Below are 17,638 nucleotides of genomic sequence, written 5' to 3'. Positions count from 1 at the left end.
GTCTAGTCTATAGTCTAGTCTATAGTCTAGTCTATAGTCTAGTCTATAGTCTAGTCTATAGACTAGTCTATAGTCTAGTCTATAGTCTAGTTTATAGTCTAGTCTATACTATAGTCTATAGTCTAGTCTATAGACTAGTCTATAGTCTAGCCTAAAGTCGAGTCTATAGTTTAGTCTATAGTCTTGTCTATAGTCTAGTCTATAGTCTAGTCTATAGTCTAGTCCATAGTCTAGTCTATAGTCTAGTCTATAGTCTAGTCTATAGTTTAGTCTATAGTCTAGTCTATAGTCTAATCTATAGTCTAGTCTATAGTTTAGTCTATAGTCTAGTCTATGGTCTAGTCTATAGTCTAGTCTATAGTCTAGTCTATAGTCTAGTTTATAGTTTAGTCTATACTCTAGTCTATACTCTAGTCTATACTCTAGTCTATACTCTAGTTTATAGTCTAGTTTATAGTCTAGTCTATAGTCTAGTTTATAGTCTAGTTTATAGTCTAGTTTATAGTCTAGTTTATAGTCTAGTCTATACTCTAGTCTATACTCTAGTCAATACTCTAGTCTATACTCTAGTCTATACTCTAGTCTATACTCTAGTCTATACTCTAGTCTATACTCTAGTCTATAGTCTAGTCTATCTCTAGACTATACACTAGTCTATAGTCTAGTCTATAGTCTAGTCTATAGTATAGTCTATAGTCTAGGCTATAGCTTAGGCTATAGTCTAGACTATAGTCTCTTCTGTAGTTTATTCTATAGTCTGGTCTAAAGTCTACATAGGCTTTAATATGGATCAATCTAAGCAATCATAATTTTGGTCTGAAATCCTCATCTGTAACTGTTCTGTTTTACTTATGTGAACCTTAATAACTCCTGCTCATAAATAACTGCTGATACACTCAATAATATTTAATGTGTAGACAACAACATGTTGTTTTTTAATACAAGATTAAATATAAAGACTCAAAGCTTACATTTAATATACAAGTGCAACATATTCACTTTATGTTTTTTTTATATTTTGGAATGATTCTTAATGTAGTTGGTTGCACTTGCAACACACAAACATATTTCAAGCCTTAAAGAGACCAGGGAGTAAAGATTGTTGATTGGATGTTTTTATGATGCTACAACGCGAAATATTCTGTATGTTGCATGTGGGGGAAGATAAATGTTGTAAATATAAGTAGTTTATGTAAACAAGATTCATATTTAATATACTTAACGATAGTTTCATGTTCGTGTTTAACTACTGAGATACGAGGCTTAGAAGTCATATAAATAAGATGGGTCTAAGTAAGAAATGGTTTAAGGGGTTGCAGTTACACTGACAAAGAAAGTTAAATAAATATCGGGAAAAACTGTTTATAACTTTATATCTTCTTAGAAGTTGCTTGACTTTTATAAAATTGTTAAATATATCACATGATTTAAAAATGTGTTTAGCAAAGATTTAGAAAACTTAATGTTTTTGTTGCTAGTGTAAACATTAGCATAACACTGCCATAAATGTAATCATGTTGAAATCATATTAAATCTGAAACTTTCATATGTGTAAAATGCATCTGTATTCATTATTAAGGATGTTTCTTTGCACAGACACAGAGAGACTGAAGTTTGCAAGAAAAATATGAAGTTGCGAAAAAAGTCTAGCGGAATAATCACCTGTTAATCGTAAAGTTAATGGCAAAATAATGGAGTTTTAATTGCGATGATGGCGTAACAATATTTTCTTAACGATTTTTTTACACTAATAAATTTATTTTTAAATTTTTACAATATAAAGTTTTCAATTTAAAAGGAAGTGTTAAGAAATTTATTATAAGGGAGATATAAGAATTGTAAATGGAATTTATAAAAAAATTTATTTCATGACTCCTTCTATTTGTTGCACTTTTCTTAGCAATCTAAATCTTAGTAAAGGGTTTTTTTAATTTAAATACCGACAAACTTTTCTTTATCCACAACAGCATTTTTACACAAGTATTCATTTTTAACACTTCAGACTTCCTTTCTCACAATTTAACAAGAAAAGAAGTAACTTAATGAGAACATTTTTTTTAACTTCCTTAACGTCTAATGAACTTACTGTACTAAAAGGAAACTCAAACTCTGCTACAAATTAAAAAGTAACTTAAAAATATCGTTAATGTTTTGCAAATAATATTAATTAATTAAATAAAAAAAAACATAATACTATGACTGCGCCACATACCACAAAGTGTTAGTGAGTAACAAGTACTTGTACTTTTAGCACTCTGATTTGGAAACAAAATACAAGTACTCGAGCAGAGCTTTAAGCTGAAGAAGGAACACTTTAAGCTAAGAAAAGCTACGTTAATATATTAAACATGCTTTGTTAGTGCTGATGTTTTTATAAGGTTATTCGAATTGTGGAATCGGTTTTAAGGGAATTTTAAATTTAATCGAAAATTTTACATTTTATAAAAAAAATTTAAAGGGAGAAGTTATGGTTTTTTTTTGAAATTTTAAAAACTATTTTATGACAATATTTGAATTCATTCTTCTTTTATAAATAAAATTTAAATTTATTCTCTTTTAGAGAACATATTTGAACAACATCTCTTTTTAAAGAGAACAACAACTTCTATTTTGAAAGAGAATTTAAAAAAAAATTCTTTTTTATTTAGACAATTTTCGAATAAATTCACTTTTTATAGAAAAATTTTCAACAAATTTTCATTTTTTAGAAAATTTTTCAACAAATTTTCATTTTATAGAAAATTTTCGAACATGTTCTCTTTTCACAGAAAATTTTCAAATAAATTCTTATTTTATAGAAAATTTTTGAACAAATTCTCTTTCTCTTAGAAAATTTTCGAACAAATTCTTTTTTTATAGAAAATTTTCCAAAAATTTCTCTTTTTATAGAAACATTTCGAATAATTTCAAATAAGTTCATAAGTTATAGATAAGTTTCAAAGTAAATCCTTATTTTAAAAGGAAGTTATGAAAATGTCTCTTTTTGTTCTATTTTTAAACATTTTGGAAATTTTAAAAACTATTTTATAACAATATTTGAATTTATTCTACTTTTATAAAAAAATTTAAATTTATTCTCTTTAAGAGAACATTTTCGAACAACAGCTCTTTTTAAAGGGAACAAAAACTTCTCTTTTGAAAGAGAATTTAAAAAAATTCCTTTTTTATTTAGACAATTTTCGAACAAATTCACTTTTTATAGAAAATTTTTCAACAAATTTTCATTTTATAGAAAATTTTCGAACATGTTCTCTTTTTAAAGAAAATTTTCAAATAAATTCTTATTTTATAGAGAATTTTTGAACAAATTCTCTTTAAAAAAAATTTAAAAATGTTTCGAACAAATTTTTATTTTATAGAAAATTTTCCAAAAATTTCTCTTTTTATAGAAATATTTCGAATAATTTCAAATAAATTCATATTTATAGATAAGTTTAAAAGTAAATCCTTATTTTAAAAGGAATTTTTGAAAAAAATTTCTTTAAAAAAATTAAAACAAATTCTCTTTTTTTTAGAAAAATTTCGAACAAGATTTCTTAGAGAACATATGTAAACAACTTCTCTTTTTAAAGAGAACAACAACTTTTCTTTTTAAAGAGAATGTTTAAAAATTCTCTTTTATTTAGAAAATTATTTCGAAAATTTCAAATTCACTTTTTATAGAACGTTTTTATAGAAATTCTTTTTTTATGGAAAATTTTTGAATTTTCAAATAAATTCTTATTTTATAGAGAAATTTTGAACAAATTCTCTTTTTAAAGAAAATTTTAAAACAAATTCTCTTTCTCTTAGAAAATTTTCGAACAAATTCTCATTTTATAGAAAACTTTCCAAAAATTTCTCTTTTTTATAGAAACATTTCGAATAATTTCAAATAAATTCTTATTTTATAGATAATTTTCAAAGTAAATCCTTATTTTAAAGGAAATTTTTGAAAAAATTATAATATTAAAACAAACTCGTTTTTTTTTGTAGAAAATTTTCGAACAAGATCTCTTAGAGAACATTTTTGAACAACTTCCCTTTTTTAAGAGAACAAAGAATTTTTAAACAAATTCTCTTTTATCTCATTTTTTTACAAAATTTTCGAACATGTTCTCTTTTTAAAGAAAAGTTTCTAACAAATTCTCTATTTTTACAAAATTTTCGAAAAAATTTTCTTTTTGAAAAAAATTTAAAAAAAAAATCTTTTTTTTTTAGAAAATTTTTGAACAAATTCTCTTTTTACAAAAAAATTTCGAAAAATTCTCTTTAAAAGAAAATTTCCTAACAAATTCTCTTTTTGTTGGAATTTTTTTAAACGAATTTTCTTTTCATAAAAATTTTTAAACTATTTCTTTTTTATATAAAATGTGCAAATCTTTTCATTTTTAGAGTAAATTTTCGAGGAATTTTTCATTTCTTAAGAATATTTTGAAAAAAGCACAAATTTCCAAAAAAAAATCTCTTTTTCTAAAACCATTTAGCTTTTAAATAGTTTAAACTTGAACACAGATTACTACCGAATCGAATAACCAATAAAACATCTTTGAAAGCTCACATCAGTTCCTCTCAATCCCCAATTTTCTTTTTATCAAACATACATACATAAATATTTATGTATGCATGTGTTAATGTTGTTTAGTAATGACGAGTAAATAACATGAGAAACACAAAAACAACAAAACAAAAGGATGAATGAAAAAGCAACACTTACTTACCCCTCCCACCTTCCGTACGGTAAGGTGATGCGGAGTCATGATGAGGTTCCGGTGCAGTATTTTGTGTATCCAGCATATTGCTATTACGTGGTGGAATTTCTATAAGAAAAATAAACATAAAAAACAAACAAAACAAATACATAAAACAAAATTTAATTATGAATGAAATATTTTATGAATGAACATTTTTACGATTACAAATTCATTACATTTTACAAATATACATATGGATGTATGTGTGTATTTACTTACTTATACAGGGAGCAATATGAGAACGACTCTGTTGATAGCCACGAGCACAGCGATTGCATGTTAAACCGGTAACACCATCCTTACAAGGACATTGACCGGATGTATGATTGCAAGTTTTACCCGTTGAACCGATGGGGTGACATTCACAGGCTGTATAAAGAAAATAAATAAAATGTTGAGGGTATTAGTTGAAGATTGTGTTGTAATTCATTTAGAAATTTCTTTATATAATAATTCATTGATGTTTGTATCTTAATGCAAATCTTAATTATTTTGTTTAATTATGAAGACAAGCTGGAGACACTTGACTGCAAACCAACTGTAGAAATGGGTTTTATTTATTTTATTTTCTTTCTTGTATGCATTTTGAAATGCATTTTCAATAATTATTAAACTGTATCTTTCATCTTTAATATACATTTAGTTTGTTGTTTTTGTTTCTGACAAAAAAGTTTTGAAATCTTTTTGTTGTATTTACTAAACTTGAGGCTTTACGTATGTTCTGGAAATTAATTAAAGACAAAGTAGATGATATTTTTGGCAAAGCTGCATAATGTGGGAGGAATACGACTGTAATTTAGTCTATATAGACTTTTTAGGGAAAGCTTTCACTTTTATTTATAGAAATAAGCTTTTATCAAAAAGCCTTTAAATGACAAAGTTTTCTATACAAAAATTTTATACTATAAACATTTCAATATGCAAAGACTTTATAACGAAGATGGATTAAAAATATTTTCTAAAAAGTTTCTGTAAACAAAGCTTTTATGAAGGAAGTCTATTATAATGGTTCTGGTATGTTAAGGTCAGCTTTTAAAGAGTTTCTTGTTATGTTGTGTATGATAAAAGCTTTTATTTATTTTTAAAAAAGCTTTTGCTTAGTTTTCTGAAAAGATTTAGCAATATTTTCTAGAAAGGATTGGTAAACAAAGCTTTCAATATAAGGCTTCCATAGAAAGCTGTAATTAAGGCAGATTTTCAATATCAAAGCTTAGATAAAGAATTCGTTATAAAATATATCTAGATTAAAAGCTTTATTAAAAAAGTATTTAGATTAAAAGCTTTATTAAAAAAATCTAAAGATTTCCCCAGTTGAGTATGTTTACATTGAAAGCTTTTCTTAACAAAGTTTCCCACTAATAACTCCTTCTTGGTAAACAATTTAGTTAGAAAAAATATATTTTGCTTTTATTAGCAAAGTTTTAAATACAAATACCTATATATACACATAAAGTTTTCAGTAAAAAATTAAAGTTTTATAGAAAACTTTCATAGCAACGCTTCTTTATAGAAAGCTTTGTTATACTTTTCTAAACATAAAGTTTTTCATTATCAAATTATTTATATATAAATAATTCGTCAACATAAAATTTCTCAAAAATATCAGGGTAGCTTTCAGTGAAACAAACTTTTAAAAAAAGCTTTCATCAACAATTTATTCTATATAGAAATTTTGTACTAATAGAGTTGTATTTATAAAAAACCTTCGATAGAAAAGCTTTTTATATATAAATTTTTGTAATCAAAGCTTTGTTATAGAAAGCTTGTTTACAGAAAGGTTTTTCTATCAATTTTTATAGAAAGCTGTACAGAAAGGTTATATTATTAGAGTTGTATATAAAAAGCTTATGTTGAAAAAGCTTTTTCATATAAAGCTTTTGTTATGAATTGTTTTTTTTTATAGAAAGCTTTCAAAGCTTGTTTTTTATAAAGCTTTCGTTAATAATAGTTGTTTTCATTAAAAACATTTCTTCATAAAGCTTTTTATAACGTTTTTTAGCAAAGCTTTTTTATAGAATGCTTTTTGCAAGACTAAGCTTCATTATCAAGTTATTTTAATATACGAAATTTTCGTGTAGCTCATTTTAAATGTCTTTCCATTTGATTCAATTTTTTTCTGTTGTTTTTTTTTCGTTTCGCTGAAAGGAAAAGTTCAGTGAAGCATTTCATTTCGCTTGATATCTTTTGTGAACAATATTGCATTTATATATTTGGTTGGTTACATTTTAGGAGTAGGTAGTTACTGTTGCTGCAGCTATTGTAATATACCAGTGGCCAGCCAAATTGAGTGGCAAGTGTTTGTTTGCCTCATGTTGTTGCTGCTGTTGCTGTTAATGTTGCCTGTGATGTTACAGAAATGCTGTTGCAATTCATTTCATATGATTGTTTTGCTTAGAGCTAATTGCTAATGAAAGTGTGAATGTCTTTTCATTTGTATTTATTGTTTATTCTTTTGGCAGTATTTTGTTTTCTTGGTTTGTTGTCTTTTGTTTCTTTTTGTGTATTGTTTGGTGATTTGAAATGCCCTACAGTGAAGGTGGAAAGTTAATTAAATATCTTTATAAAGAAAGCAACATTTTTAAGCTAATTTTAAGCAATTTTTTGGCAAAACATACTTTAAAATTCGGACTATAAAGGTGGAAATGATGTAGTGAGATAGATACATTTTTCAGTTTTAAAGACCTTTTAAGTTCCTAGTTGCCCTTTGATGTTCTTTAAGTTCTATTATATTTTCTGCAAGTTATGTGCAGGACTTTAAAGCATCCGTTTTTATTGAAAGCTTTTTGAATATTTTTCAATATTTTTAAATTGCTGGTAATGAAGTTCAAATCCATTTAGACAGCCAACTAAAATAACGATAAGAACTGTAAAATAAACCGAAAACATCAAAAGAAAAAGATAACATGGATTTTGCTAAAGTAAAACTTCCATAGAAAATTGATAAAATTTTAAAGTAATTAATTTACATTATTATTTATTTCTCTTTTAACAATTGGAATATGCACAAAAATCCCATCTGCCATTAAGCTACAAGGGATACACTATTTTCCAAAACAGACAAAAAACTATTCATTTTATTTCCTCAATTATTATAAATACATAGTTTACATGTAAATGTAAAATAACAACAAATTATAATCCCAAAATAACATGAATGCACATGACACTTAGCTAAAATAACTTTATAACAACAGATTTCCACCAAAAAATAAAATAAATCTAAAAAGTACCAGTAAAATATAATTTACATATTTTCTACTCCAAAAAAAAAAAAAAAACTACAATTAATTATTCCCAAAGTTTTATGTATAAATATTTTACAAAAATATCTGTAAAATAATAGAAAGAACATGATTCATTTATATATTTAGACAGTAACATTCTATATGTGGGATGACCTCTGTTCTAGTAATTTATATTTTAAAAATATCCTACTGTTTTTCAAGGTGAGTTTGGGGTGCAAACACTTTTTCAACTGATGTGACTGACTTTACATATGTAAAAAACTAAAAAGATTTTGTGATGTGTGTCTAAACAAACTGTTGTTGCCTTGTCTAGTCAAATATTTTGTTTTAGTTTTTATTTCTTTTTTAATATGTTTGTAGGAAACATCAGAAAAAATAGATTTTTAAAAATAAATTGTTTTTTATAAAATGTATGTTTAAATGGTTCTTAACTAAGAAGAGTTATTATACCCAATAAAGCACAGTGGTGTGAAGGGAACAAATGTAAATAAACATTGTTAACATACTTTTCTTATATAAAACTATTTTTATTTGGAAGGCTTTAGACAAGAAATATTTGTACATTGGAAAGCTTTATATCACATTGAAATTTTGTGCATAAAAAGCTTTGCACAACAAACAAGTCTATAGAAAGCTTTATATCACAATCTATTCTATATCGAAAGCTTTGTATCACAGTCATTTCTATATATAAAGCTTTTCATCACAAACTTTTGTATAAGGAAAGCCTTTCATCACAAACTTTTCTACAAAAATGCTTTGCACCACATATTTTTCTATTTAGAGAGCTTTGACCAGAAACTTTTCTATATAGAAAGCATGTCTATAGAAAGCTTTATATCACAATATATTCTATTTCGAAAGCTTTGTATCACAGTCATTTCTATATATACAGCTTTTCATCACAAACTTTTGTAAAAAGAAAGCCTTACATCATAAACTTTTCTACAAAAATGCTTTGCACCACAAATTTTTCTATTTAGAGAGCTTTGACCAGAAACTTTTCTATATAGAAAGCTTTGCACCACAAACTTTTTTAAATAGAAAGCTTTGAACCACAAACTTTACTATATATAGCAAGCTTTGTACCACAAAATCTTTTTTATATAGAAAGCTTTGCACCACATATAGATAGCATTGCAATACAAACTTTTTTATATAGAAAGTTCCGAAAAACAAATTTTTCTATATAGAAAGTTCCGAAAAACAAAATTTTCTATATAGAAAGCTTTGAACCAAAAACCTGTCTATATAGAAAGCTATAAATCACAAACTTTTCTATGAAGAAAGCTTTGAACCACAAACTCTTAGAAACTGTGGCCTATTAACTTTATATATATAGAAAAGCTTTGCACCACAATTATTTCTCTATAGAAAGCTTTTTATCACAACTTTTTCCTTTTCTTTATAGAAAACATTGTACCACAAACTTTTCTATACAGAAAGCTTAGCAAACAAAGTTTTCTATAAAGAAAGCTAACTTTTGTAAAAGAAAGAAAGCTTTTTTATATAAAACGCTTTGCCCCACAAACTTTTCTATATTGAAAGTTTTGTATAACAAACATTTCTATATGGAAAGCTTTTTATCACAATCGTTTTTATATAGAAAGCTTTTCTATACATAGAAAAGCTTTGCATCTTAACTTTTTTGTAAATAATTTGTAAGTAAGTTGTCATCACTGTACCTTCAACTTTTAATTAAAAAAAAACATATTTATGGTTTTCTTCTTCATCTACTGCTCCCAATATTTGTTTCTATTTAATTGAAATTCTATATATTTAATAGTTTGTCTACCCTCATCTCATAGTTAAAGACCAGCCTGGTCTTTCGTTTAGCCCGATCTAATGAAAAGTAACAAATTATTTAAAATGTCTTTCGGTTGTTTTTATTATTCCAACAACTTTGTTGGACGTCAACTACATATGGGGTCGTGTTGTAAATATTCCAAACTCCATATACGGGGTCATATAAATACAGCTACACCCATACGATATATGAGCTTTATGTACAAAAAAAGCTACTTGTATTTTCTATTTATTTGAAAATAATTTGTCTTTCATGTTTCTTTTTTTGTTCTCTCTCTTTCTGAGCAGTTTAATTCAAACATAGAAACCATAAATTTTATGGCAAATCACGCTTTTCTTCTATGGTTGAACAAATGAAAGAATGAATGAATGGATGCCTGGCTACTTGTTCATTTGTCCAACTGTCTAAGTAGCTGTACAGGCATGGTAATTTAAGCTTTATAAGTGAGTGTAAAACTTAAAGCACTTCCAGCATCACTAGCACCTCACTCCATATGCCCACTCATATACACGTTTAGTCTATTCATTCCGTATTTTTTTGCATTTGCTTCTAATGACATCCTTCTTTTTTTAACAGTATATTTTTGTGGCCATTTGTTTATTGTGTCTTTATGAATATTTTAAATGATTTACGATGTATTTCTTTTTCTAAATTTAAAAGATATTCTATACAAACTATGCTGTGTCACTAACTCCCCCCCTACAAAAAAGTTATTAAATTTTCTAATCTTTAGTATTAAAATGCGGAGCTCAAGTTCTCAATTTCCTTTTCTATATAGTAAAATTATGTTACTTTAAAGTCTGCGGCATCAAGCGGAAAATTATGTTTATTTATTACATAAACTTAAGGTTGGACATTCTTGATTATGCTTGATTTCCCAATACTTTGTGATTTTATCTGATTGCAGTAAATTTTTATTGTGATGATGATGACGCTGCTAAACTTGATAATGTTTATGATGTTAATAATTCTAATGATATTCAATACTATTGATGTAGAAAATTGTCTAAATTTTGTTTATTTAAAGATTTAAATATACGATAAATATTAAATGATTAATTGTTAGAATTTTATAGGGAAAAGAAGTGATTAATTGTTAAGTTTGAGGTATTAAGTTTTTCGGAATATTGGTCAAGAAGTTTTTGAAATGAAAGCTTATGCCATTGAAGGCTAATGTGGCCGAAAAGATTTGCTCCACAAACTTTTCTTTTTAGATAAATTTTTAGCATGAACTTTTATACGGGAAATCATTGCAACAATATGTATATAAACAATTTGCTCCATAAAGGACTTTATGTAGAACAGATTTATTCCATTTCTACTATTTAAAAAAAACTTAGCACAAACAACTTTTTATATAGAGAATCTTTTTACCATAAACTCAATGTAGGAATTGAGAAGATTTGCCCTTAAAACTTTTCTACATAGAGAGCATTGTACTTTTCTATATAGAAGAGCTTTGCATAACAAACTAAAGAGAAGTTATACTTCGCAAACTTTTGTACATGAAGAAGATTTGTGCCACAAACTTCACTACATTGAAAAGCTTTGTACCGAAACTTTTTCTATTTAGAAAAGCTTTATAACAAAATCTTTTTTATATAACGGATATTTGTCCCATAAACGTTTTTATATAGAAGGGCTTTCTTTCACTAACTACAGATAAGCTCTGCTCCACAAACTTTTCTTCATAAAGAAGATTTGCGTCAGAAACTTTATTACATATAGAAACTTTTTACCGCAAGCTCTGCTCCACGAACTTTTGTTCCACAACTTTTTTTACACAAATTTTACTACATTGAGAAGTTTTGTACAGCAAGCTTTTGTATTTTGAAAAGCGTTATGCTACAACCTTTCTATTTAGAAAAGCTTTATACCACAAACTTTTCTATATAAAGAAACTTTGTCCCACAAACTTTTCTGTATAGAATAGCTTTGTACCACAGACTTTTCTATACAGAAAAGCTTTGTATCATCCATGCTCCACAAACATATCTTCATAAAGAGGATTTGTAATAACAAACTTTATTACACATAGAAACTTTGTACCGCAAGCTTTTCTATATAAAAACCTTTATATCACAAACTTTTCTGTTTAAAGAAGATCATTATTACAATCTTTTCTATATTGAAATGCTTGGTACAGCAAGCTTTTTTACATAGAAAAGCTTTGCATCACAATCTTTACTTTATAGAAAAGCTTAAAAAGAAAGCTTCGCGTTATAAAGTTTTCTGTATAGAACAGTGGTGCAAACAAAAACTTTTCCGTTTACAAAATCTTTAAAAACACAAAGCTTTTCACAGCAAACTTATCTACATACAAAGCTTAACAATTGAATTTCAATGTTGTCGATGTCTTAATATATATTAAACTTTTAAGACTTTTTCCTTAATATTTCATTTTACACTTTCCAAGACAATACAGTTAACACGTTTCTAGACTAATCCCCATTTAATAACATTTGGTTCTTTAGGGGTTAATTAATTAAAGCAATGGCAGCCATTGATTTTCATAGACAAATCCTCGCTAATTGATTTTGGATTGAGTATGCATTAATTTCAACAAAATAATTTACATTTATATTATAGACAGCAACTTAAAAGAGTGTAAACTTTTTTCCAAATAAAGTAGTGTTTTAAAATAAAATGATTTAAATAACATTGTTTACAATTTTGACATTTTTTTTTTAAATAATCAATATTTACCTCATGTAAGTGGCCTTCGGTAGGTTAGTGGTTAGTTTTTAAGTCTGGTAGACCGGAGGTGGTGGGTTTGATTCCCACCTGAGACACTGGTTAAGGAGCGCACAACAGGCCCTATAGAGGCCTAGGTGTATTCCTTAGGATTTGATGTATTTACATCGTTCTTTCAAACTAACTACCTACCTCATGTAAACAATGGATATTATCTTGTAAATTATAAATTTTTGGGTAAATTATGGAAAATTTGTAAATATTTCGATGTTGATTTTTACATTGTTTACATGCATGTAAAATATGTTTATATATTTCTATATTTTTTAAGCCTTAAAAATATTTACAACATTTTACAAAGATGCATCATGTAAACAATGTATTTCTACTGCAAATGTTCGTTTTTTAATAATTTTTCATAAATTACTTAATTTTTACTTTCTTTCAAAAGTCTGTTAAAGTAATGTGTGTCTGTTATGGGACCTCTCTCCATGCCTCAACTCTTCAAACACTTAAAATTCAGTGTCAAAATTAAACACAATTCTCATTGTTTCACAAAATAACCAAATCCTGTAACTTGACATTATGCTGTTTCGGTTTAGCTTCCATTATAGTGACTTCTTATTTGACCACATGAATAACATTTCCATCTCTAACCATAAACCGTGAATAAGAATTTTTATTTTTTGTTGCCAAAAACTAATTTAAATATGTGGCTAAATGTGGTAGAGAGAATTGTTCTAAATGTATGTATGATAGTCCATGTTTTATTATCAAACTTAATGTAAAGTACAAATTTCAAATTATAGCAACCACATGGAAAATGTTGAAAAACAAAACAAAAATGAAATAAAACAAATGAACATTTTTGTTTAATTTTATGTGGTTGGGATTAAGAGCAGGCAGTGCTGACAAAGAAGAAAAAAAAATAAGCTTAAATGTTAGTTCATGAATACAAATTGTCTATGAGTGTAAAACAAAAGCCCCAAATAGTACTGTACTGTGGGTAGTAAATGAAAGCAAATTAACAAATGTTTTGCATATTTAATGATGAATACAAATGACCAACACATACACACATGCCGAAATCCCGAAAAGGACACATGTTGCTTTAGTGTAAAAAACCCATAAATTTTTGAAAACAGTGATTTAGCTGGTGGATTTAAAGTTTAGAATTAAATGATTTTATAATAATAAATTTGTTTTTGTTCATTTAAAAATTGTACTTTATATGGATTTCTATTCTATTCTTTGTTTTTTTTTATAAAGAAATATTACTTTAGTTTAAGCACCAGACATTATAAATCTTTAGTTTAAATCCATTAAATCAAGTTTATTTTTCTTCAGTCTTTTAACAAAAGAAAGACGTACATACAAACATTTTTTCTTGTTCTTATATATATTTTTTTATGTAAAATTTACATGATTCTAACATTGAAATTGACTATAAGTAAAATCTTAAGTTTTTGTTATTGTTCTCACTAGAGTTTGTTAAGTTTTAAATGTTTTACTTTGCTAAGATTTACTGATGATTTTTTGGTTGTTGTTTTTGTTGTCGTTGTTTGTAAAATCTTTAAAATTATGGACAAAGACAAATAAATCTTAAGATTTACTTTAGTTTTAAGATGCTTTACTCTAGCTGTACGTTAACTATTATAGTTCAAATGCCATTGTTATGTTAGAAACTAGTTGAAAGAAAGAATTTCAAAGGGAATTAAAAGGCCAATTTTTAAGTATTTCAGGGGGCCAAGGAAATGCGTTAACAAAAAGCTTAAAAAACATAAAATTTTCTTAAAAATTTAATTCTTTACATTGTTTACCTTGTGTAAAATATTGAAATTAAAAACTTCTTTAATCATTAAAGTAAACTTGTTTCTTGTTTTAATATACTTTATTTAAATTTTTCATATTTTACATAATGTAAACAATGTAACTTTGAAACTTTAGTCTGTGTAAATAATGTATTTTTACATGTAAATATAACGTGAACATAAGTTTATTTAACAATGAAATTCAAAAACGTTAAATATTCTTAAAAATTCTTAAGAAGTTTTATTATCTACATTGTTTACCTTATGTAAAATAAGAAAATTTTTGAATTCTACAAAATTTTAGGTAAATGGCATTGCTAAATTATATTTTATTTTAATTTTTAAATATTTTACATAATGTAAACAATGTAAATTTGAAATTTTACTTAATGTAAAAGATATATTATTGCATGTAAACATTAGTTTATAACACAATCGAAGAATGAGATATAAAAACATGTCATATTCTTATCAATTTCTAAAAAATTCAATTCTTTACATTGTTTACCTCATAAAAAAGTAGAAAATTTTAGAATTTTTTGAATTTTTATGTAAATATCATTGCTATTTTTACTTTATTTACTTTATTTTAATTTATAAGTATTTTACACGATGTAAACAATGTAAATTTTTAACTATACTTTATGTAAATAATGTACTATTACATGTAAACATCGTTTTATAAATCTATTTAACAATCAAATCAAAATTTTTTAAATTTTCTTAAAAATTCACAAGTAATTTAATTCTTTAGTTTTAGTTTTGTGTTAAATTTTACATAAGGTAAATAACGTAAATTTTCAACATTACTTTACGTAAATAATGTATTATTACATGTAAACATCGATTTATAACTCTATTTAACAATAAAATAAAAAATTGTAACATTTTCTAAAAAAAATTTCTTTACATTGTTTACTTTGTGTAAAATATTAACATTTTGGTTTTTATCTTTGAGTTTTTAAGTAAATAGTGTTCTTAAGTATATTTTGATTTAGTTTTTGTAAATTTTACATAATGTAATATTTTAACTTTACTTAATGTAAATAATGTATTATTACATGTAAACATCGGTTTATAAATCTTTTTAACAATAAAATCAAAAATTGTAACATTTTCATAAAAATTCACAAGAAATTTAATTCTTTACATTATTTACTTTATGTAAAATGTTGATATTTTGGTCTTCTTTGAGAGTTTTAGGTAAATGGAGTTCTTAAATAGATTTTTCTTTCGTTTTTTTTTTCTAAAAATTTACAGGATGTAAATAATGTAAATTTATAACTTTACTTGGTGTAAATAATGTATTACATGTTAACATTTGTTTTTAAATCTTTTTACCAATAAAATCAAAAATTGTAAAGTTTTCTTAAAAATTCTTAAGAAATTCAAATTTTTACATTGTTTACCTTAAGTAAACTATTAAAATCTTGGACTTTTTTGAATTTAAAAGTAAATGAAATTCTTAAAAAATATTTAGCTTTAGTTTTTCTAGAATTTTACAATGTAAACAAAGTAAATTTTCTACTTTACTTTATGTAAATAATGTATTATTACATGTAAACTTAAGTTTTTAAATCAATTTAACAAAAAAAATCTATAATTTTCTTAAATATTCATAAGAAAAAGAATTCTTTACATTGTTTACCTTATGTAAACTATAGAAATTTTCACACTTATTTGAATTTTTTAAGTAAACGTCGAGTTATGAACTTCTTAATTACATAAATTTTGCAAAATGTAAACAATTTATTATATTGTGCAAACAGTAAATATAATACTACTTCTTAACTTTATTGTCGAGGCTTAAGAAATTACCTTCCTCAAACCCAGTTGTGTAAATAATGTATTTTTCAAAGTAAATTATGTAAACTATGTAAGATCAGGTGCCTTGACATTGTCTTTCCTGCATTCTATACTCTTTTGTAAAACAACTCCTATACACTTACATAATATGTATGTAAATTTTACACATTTGACTAGACGACAAAAATAAATTCCGCCGCCAACAAACGTATTAGATGATCTCTAAGTTGTTGTATTTGCAAATATTTAACTTTGGCAATAATTTAAAAGATTTAGTTGGTCTTTTACCTGCGGAAAGAAAACTTCACAAAAAGTTGACAATATTTCTCAACGTTTTCTTACTAGAACTTTTAAATATATTAGAATATTAGAAATATAAAGAAAAAGAAAAGAGACAACCACCTAAAAACCAGCATAATATATACATATGTATGCATGTATGTTTCATTGATCGTTTAAAATGTAAATGATATTTAAGCATAAAGACAGATGGCAAGACATGTCAGCAAAAGATTCTTATCGGAAACGACAGTGTAAATTGCAAAATAAAACATGATTTTTATGTTTAGAAACAAACTTGTCGGTTTCTTTTTTTTCTGTTAACAAAATTTTAAGAGGAAAAACATATATACATAGTATTTATTTTGTAATAAAAAAAACATGATTTCATTCTATTTTACCGGTAACTGTCTTATATAAGTACAAAATAACGCCTTCATATTGAAATTTATAACAACACAAGTTACATACTTCAATTTTGCTTTATATTAATTCAAAGCTTAAAAGAACAATCATATTATTTACTATTTTAATTCCTTAAAAAAAAACTTTTTATAAACTTCATACTATCCCTAAGAAGTGTGTTCAGTTACACTTCCTGTCATTACAATGTCAGCGCGTTTTTAAATGTATGGTCATTGTATGATTTCATTTTATGCAAATAAAAACCTCGTAACTTTTTATTATTGTATTTCTGGAAACTTAAGAAGTGTAAAAAAAACATCTGTTGTTGGGGGAATGGTTATTGTAAATGTCACTATTTTTGACAGATGACCATGGGGTTTTGCGACAAGTTAAGATGATTTGGTACATGATTAAAATTAAATATGGTGAAAGTATCTCTTAGACTTAAATAACAGTGAATGGGGTACAGACAATTCTACAGTCCAAACTATATATTATTTTATAGTCCTGATTATAGACTATTCAATAGCCCAGGCTATATACAGTTCTACAGTCCAGACTGTAGACCATTCTATAGTCCAGGCTAAAGACTCTTTTATACAACAGACTATACACTGTTCAATAGATCAGACTATAGACTGTTCTATAATCCAGACTATAAACTGTTCTATAGACCAGACTATAAACTGTTCTATAGACCAGACTATAGACTGTTCTATAGTCGAAACTATAGAATGTTCTATAGTCCAAACTATAGACTGTTCTACAGTCCAGACTATAGACTGTTCTATAGTCCAGACTATAGACTGTTCTATAGTCCAGACTATAGACTGTTCTATAGTCCAGACTATAGACTGT

General features: G+C 25.8%; 1 protein-coding gene across 2 annotated transcripts in view; it reads right to left on the bottom strand.

Annotated features, from left to right (window-relative positions):
- LOC111679255 (netrin-A) overlaps positions 1-17,638 on the bottom strand; it is a 140,885-nt gene that overhangs the window by 4,046 nt on the left and 119,201 nt on the right. The window contains exons 4-5 of one of the 2 annotated variants that reach the window (XM_046945984.1): positions 4,953-5,102; positions 4,701-4,799 (exon numbers count right to left, since the gene is read on the bottom strand). In XM_046945984.1, coding sequence (XP_046801940.1) covers positions 4,701-4,799; positions 4,953-5,102 — 249 coding nt within the window. Of the gene's footprint in view, positions 1-4,696; positions 4,800-4,952; positions 5,103-17,638 lie in introns of both variants that reach the window. The other variant, XM_046945985.1, reaches the window with a different exon arrangement.

This window comes from Lucilia cuprina, chromosome 3 (assembly GCF_022045245.1).
Source record: "Lucilia cuprina isolate Lc7/37 chromosome 3, ASM2204524v1, whole genome shotgun sequence".
Classification (NCBI taxonomy): Eukaryota; Metazoa; Arthropoda; class Insecta; order Diptera; family Calliphoridae; genus Lucilia; species Lucilia cuprina.
The sequence above is the reverse complement of the archived record's forward strand: the minus strand, read 5'-3'. Positions and strand labels throughout refer to the sequence as shown.